The 6,000-nt window shown below is 43.6% G+C and overlaps 1 protein-coding gene across 3 annotated transcripts in view; it reads left to right on the top strand.

Annotated features, from left to right (window-relative positions):
• Nucleotides 1–6,000, top strand: part of LOC146382855 (cyclin-dependent kinase 17-like) — a 39,267-nt gene that overhangs the window by 31,548 nt on the left and 1,719 nt on the right. For all 3 annotated transcript variants that reach the window (XM_084933818.1, XM_084933816.1, XM_084933817.1), the window contains exons 8-16: nucleotides 2,353–2,447; nucleotides 2,634–2,696; nucleotides 3,443–3,566; nucleotides 3,709–3,829; nucleotides 4,253–4,350; nucleotides 4,515–4,620; nucleotides 5,083–5,125; nucleotides 5,313–5,403; nucleotides 5,575–5,652. In XM_084933818.1, coding sequence (XP_084789944.1) covers nucleotides 2,353–2,447; nucleotides 2,634–2,696; nucleotides 3,443–3,566; nucleotides 3,709–3,829; nucleotides 4,253–4,350; nucleotides 4,515–4,620; nucleotides 5,083–5,125; nucleotides 5,313–5,403; nucleotides 5,575–5,652 — 819 coding nt within the window. The remainder of the gene's footprint in view (nucleotides 1–2,352; nucleotides 2,448–2,633; nucleotides 2,697–3,442; nucleotides 3,567–3,708; nucleotides 3,830–4,252; nucleotides 4,351–4,514; nucleotides 4,621–5,082; nucleotides 5,126–5,312; nucleotides 5,404–5,574; nucleotides 5,653–6,000) is intronic.

Below are 6,000 nucleotides of genomic sequence, written 5' to 3'. Positions count from 1 at the left end.
ATGAAAAAAAAAAAAAAAAACTTTATCCAAAAACCTCTCATGTTCAGCTGTTTCCCACTTTTTCTTTGGTTATTTTAGCCTTTTTGGCCAGGGTGAAGGGAGTATCTGCCATCAAACAAGAAGACAGCCGCATGTAACTATGATGGTGTTTGCTAGTTCACCTTACATGCATTAATTTAATAATGTGGTTAGCGTACTCAACGTAAATTACACGAACAACATTAAGCTACTCACGCAGAGAAGAACGGCTGCTGCTGCCATCATCAGCCGTCATCATTTCTGCTACACTGGCAGGGCTAGGGGCCAGGACTCTCCTCTTCAGGTTCTTGGGGGATGTTGCTGACTCCGGGACCGATAACAGGCACCACACCCGCAGTAGATGTGCTCGGTGTGAGGTCTCGCAGCAAGCTATCAAATACGGTGCATTTCTCGGCTTTTAACAAAAACGCTATGCGTCGCCAGGTGTTTCATCAGATTCGAGGTGTTACCTCCTTTGCACAGTATCACCTTAAAGCACTTGTTGCAGGCTGCTGAGTTTGCATCTTTTGCTGTGAAGTACAGCCAGACTTTGACCGCTTTGCCTTGGGCATTTTTAATCTGTAGCTCTGCTCTAAAAGAACCTACGTACCTGGCCCCGCCTACTACGCTTGCAAATGTAAAATGATTGGCTGGAATCCAAAGTGTATGACATCTCAGGAAAAAAAGCACCGAAATAAAGCACCGAAATGTGCGCTGCTTTTCGGTCTGGTTACTACCGTTTATGTCAGAACCGGTGCCATCATGGCACCGGATACCGGTACCCATCCCTAGCGAGGACCGATTTTAAATCGTATCTCTATCCACTTAGTTACACTTAGATATTAGCTAAAGATTACACAGTTTAACATGCTTGAAATAATATTTTTGCACCAACAAGGTGATTCCCAAAGAGCTATTAGCCTAAAACTCTTTATGTGGTGTGCAGTGTGATTAAAACAAATTTGAGGAAACTGCACAAGTGATTGACAAACGAAGTGATAGACCTAAAAAAATGTGTCTACAACAGATGAACTCAATTTTGAAGTCATATCCTTAAGAAATAGGAAAACAGTCCAGCAAAGACCTGTCACATGACCTGAGAGATGCATCTGGCCCTGCTTGTTGTTTGCTGAAGCCTCATCAGACGTGGTCTCAGTGGAGGGAGAGCTATCAAGAAGCTATTTGTCAAGAAGAAGAATAGTGAGAAAATGCTGTGGCATGCCACATTACACAAGAAGTGAACTGAAAATCACTGACTTACACGTCTTACGAAGTGATGAAACCAAATTTGACATTTTTGGTTCAAGTCGTTGTCAGTATGTACAGAGAAGGTCAGGAGTGTCTGCATCCATCTGTAAAACACACTGGAGACGCTGCCATGAATCAGGGCTGCGTTTCAGACAGCGATGTTGGAGATCTTGTCAAAATTGGTGAAATTACGAATGCAAATAAAGTCAGATTTTGATCGTGCAGTGCCTGACTGGCAGTGTTTGTTTCTGCCAGTGCAGTGAAAGCATACCTGGACAGAAAATCACACAATGCGACACTTAGTCACAGACTGACCTCGGCTTTATTCAAGCATTGACAAAGAATTGAATACAAGGCAGCCAACATCCAAAGAAGAGCTTTGAATGTCTTTCAAAAAGAACGTTTCCTGAAGATTATTTACAATTCTACAAACTTTCTTTATGCCTTATACGCTTCATTTCCATTTATGCTTTTAATAAATCGTTGCACCTATTTCCCAGTTTCCTACCAAATGTAAAGAAATGAGCCGTGGCTTAAGAGTTTTGCAAAGCACTGTATTTCAGTGTCATCTTCTGGCAGCTTGAGTAAATTCAGTTTGCGCTCACTGACGGTGCTTTGTTTTTTTAGATGGATAAATGTATTTATTCAAGTTTCTTCATCACCAGGTTTAGCACGTTTCACAAAAAAACGTTGAGTTTGTCATCTGTGAAAATCGCTCGATTTATGTGGATCCTTCACTGGGGTTGAACTGGAGGCATTTTCTTCTTTTATTTTGCAAGTTTTATGCGACCTTATATGGAGAGCGGTGTTGGCAGCACGCTCTTGTTTTGAGACTTTGTTGATTAATTTGAGCCAGATAAGCTTTCTTTGTAAGTCTCAAACATTTTTGTAAGATTGAAGGATTTATAAATAAACCTCTCTTGGCTTAATCAGCGTGAACACAGAGGCATCAGAGCAAGAAGTAAAGCAAATGTTGGTTAATGTTACTTTGAGAGAATAGAAAATAAGCTGAGTGTAATCACACCCTCGCTGTAACAGCTGTCTTCTTCTTCTTCTTCTTCTTTTTTTCTGCGTGTGTGTTCTTAGTGTCTCTACTGAAGGACCTGAAGCACGGCAACATTGTGACGCTGCACGACATCGTCCACACAGACAAGTCGCTCACACTGGTGTTTGAATACCTGGTGAGACCAGCAAAACTTCTGCAGCCTCCCTCCTGCATGACTCACGATGTTCTCTGCAGGGATGCTTAGATTAAAATATTCGACGTTATTATTATTCATGACTCTGTGCGGAGTATGAAGGCTTACCAACTGTTGCAGTTTGTGTGCCTGTAGCGTCCCCGCTCTAACGCCCTTCCTCTCTTCTAGGACAAAGACCTTAAGCAGTACATGGATGACTGTGGGAACATCCTGAGCATGCAGAATGTCAAGGTGAGACTCCGCAGGCTGCCTGCTGGCCTGAGCACCTTCATCACCTGTCAAGAGTTTGTAGCTGCTGGTGTGGGTGCAAGAAGCATTGTCAGTGTGCCCCCTGGTGGAGAAGTGTAGGCCCAAGGGGATAAGTAAAATGGGCTGCTGCAACCTTCTTTAAACATCGCTGTTTTTAGAGTATTTAATTAAAGAATTTCATTCATGATTGTGCATCTGCAATATATTACTTTGCTGATCACCACTGTTTTTTTAACTCTTTATTTTAGAGTTTTTAGTTCATGGACAGAAAAAAAAACAACCCCAACTAAGCATACATATATATTTGGGTCCATATAATTTTACTTGATGTATTATGAATTCTCGCACTTTTAAGTAAAGTGAGCTTAGGCTAAAGGTCACCTGTTCCATCGCATAGATATATCACCGATGGTGCGGATCCATCGTTTGAGGCCTGGTGATTCTGGTTTTTGTCAATTTTTTTCTAATTGTTTTCTTCCTGGCTAACAGTAATTTCAGTTACCAGTCGTTTTTTTTGTTAACCACATCCTCATTAAGTAGACAGAAATACAAGACCTCAGTACTGTTGGTGATCTCGTATCAGCGCGTAGTATTTTGGCACATGACCAAAATGTGTGTGAGCGATTGGCCTCCAACTTTCCACACGCAGCAAGGCTCGATCATCACTATTTTATAATAACTTTATCAACACGATCATATGTACTGATCGAGAAAATCTCTTCCTTTAGATTTTCCTCTTCCAGATCCTGCGAGGCTTGGCCTACTGTCACAGGCGGAAAGTTCTCCACAGAGACCTGAAGCCCCAAAATCTGCTCATCAATGACAGAGGAGAACTAAAACTGGCTGACTTTGGTAAAAAATCAATACATTACATTAAAATGTTTCTACAGAGCTATTTTTTTTTAAACCGATGAATATTTGGAGTATTCTAAATGGCTTCCTTTGTATGAATTTCATGACATTTTTCCAATATGTCCATATTTCTGCTCCACAGGCCTGGCGAGGGCGAAGTCTGTGCCCACTAAAACGTACTCTAACGAGGTGGTAACGCTTTGGTATCGGCCCCCCGACGTGCTGCTCGGCTCCTCCGAGTACTCCACACAGATCGACATGTGGTGAGTGGGCCTCGCTCGACGGGGGGGGGATTGCAACTATTAGGAAACGCTAACGATGCTCGTGGTTACTCTCTTATTTCCATATGGCTGCACAGCGACGGCGCAGGCCGATGTGATCCTCTCAGATTGGTTTTCTGTTGTGAAATTGCCACTTCAGTGATTTGTGGAACGGGCACAGGTGTCTGGAGCTCATTTCGTTTAGTTTGCGCCCTTATGAGCAGGCGAGTGTAAAGAGACTTTGCTGCTGATGGACACAGCCTCTCTGTTAAGACAATGCAGCTGTAAATGGTTTCCCCGATCTTCAATTGAGAGAAACGTCAGGGTTGGTTTAGAGATGGAACACCTGTTGAGTCAGGCTGCTGTTTAAGCTTCAGTCAGATGCATCTTTGTGACCTTTCCCACCTGTTTGTGTCATTCTGTCAGGGGTGTGGGCTGTATATTCTATGAGATGGCTGCAGGCAGGCCGCTGTTCCCGGGCTCCACAGTGGAGGATGAGCTGCACCTCATCTTCAGGCTGCTAGGTGAGTGCTGCCCTCTGCTGACAGAGGAGCGTTCAGACTTTTAACCAGAGCCTTTAATCGCATTAACCCTGGCATGTAGCCTTGTCCCCCCTCCGCGGCTCCATGAAAAAGCCCCATCCAGCTGACGCGGGCTCTAACAAGGTCTATTAAATGTCCCTCCACAGGCACTCCTACAGAAGACAGCTGGCCTGGAATATCCTCCATTGATGAGTTCAAGTCCTACAAGTTCCACAAGTACAAGGCACAGTCCCTCATTAATCATGCCCCCAGGTAAGCCTGATACTTTTTTCTCTCATTTTATCTTAATAACTTTACTTTTACACCAGATGCAACATGTCCCAGCTTAGGCTGTGTTGCTGCTGGTTGTTTCAGGTATTTATGGAGCAGTTATATAAACCTTACCGTTACCCCTCCATTCACCTCTCTTGCCTGGTTGTCTGATGACTGGAGGTGGAAAAGTGTTTCTTGTGAGACACAAATATAAGAGGAGAGCTTGTAAGCAGAGCTGTTTTAGCTTTTAGTTAGACACGAGTGTTGGAGGTTTGTGTAGTTAGGAGCGTGTGCTCTTTATCATTTCCTGTAAGGAAATCCTGTGGAATAGTTGACTCTGTTTGACTTCCTTAACACTCGCCTTTATCCATGAGTCAGCCCACCTTTACTGACCCCCCCCCATCCCTCCTGTTCTTTTTTCCACCTCCAAACTCTTGTCCCACCCCTCCCCCACACGCACAGGTTGGACAATGATGGAATCGACCTGCTGATGTCATTCCTAAAAGTAAGTCTCGCCATATCTGCCAGGTATTAAAGAGACGCCAAAAACATGTGACACATTTCGCAGCTATGTCAGGACTGTGTATTTGGAAAGAAGGCGTGCCAACACATTCGCATGCGATTGCACGCTGCTGAGCCAGTTCTTTTGTTTTAATGGCTGAAACTTTTTCTTTTGTTGCCCTAAATTTCAGTATGAATCGAAGAAGAGGATCTCTGCTGATGAAGCAATGAGGCAGCCATACTTCAGGAGCCTGGGGCCACGTGTGCACACGCTGCCAGAGAGTGAGTAATGAAACGGTGAATGCAGTAATGCAGACTTGGCACGATCCGCTCAGTACAACTTGAAGGGTATTGCAGTGTACAGAGAGGATCACTTACAGCCTTGTAACAGAAACACTGTTCACCCGGCACGTCTTCTTCTTCTGTTGCACTGACTGACTGTGTCTTTGGCAGCCGTATCCATATTCACACTGAAGGAGGTGCAGCTGCAGAGAGATCCCGGCTATCGGAACTCATCATACCCCGAATCAGGTGAGGAATAAAGAATCGAGAAGAGGGGAAGTGGGAAGCACAGAAACTGAGTGAGCGAAAAGAGACAAGTGCAAGCGTAAGGTTTTGTAGCCCGGCCCACTCAATTGGCCAAATAGACACAGCTCATGGAGGAAGTTGAGATACTTTAACATAATTGCCACAATCTGCATAAACTCATTATGAGGATTAACTATATTAAACCGCCATAGCGCCACATGTATAATTAAACATGTACTTGTAAATTTTGTTACATTCTACTTCCTGAAATTTTATGCTGTCCTTCAAAGACTGATGCTCACATGTAAATTAAAAAAACAAAACAAACCACTGTATTTGTAAAATTTGTAC

This window comes from Perissodus microlepis, chromosome 7 (genome assembly GCF_051167445.1).
Source record: "Perissodus microlepis isolate ML-2025 ecotype Zambia chromosome 7, ASM5116744v1, whole genome shotgun sequence".
Taxonomy (NCBI): Eukaryota; Metazoa; Chordata; class Actinopteri; order Cichliformes; family Cichlidae; genus Perissodus; species Perissodus microlepis.
This window is presented reverse-complemented; position numbering and strand designations above follow the sequence as displayed.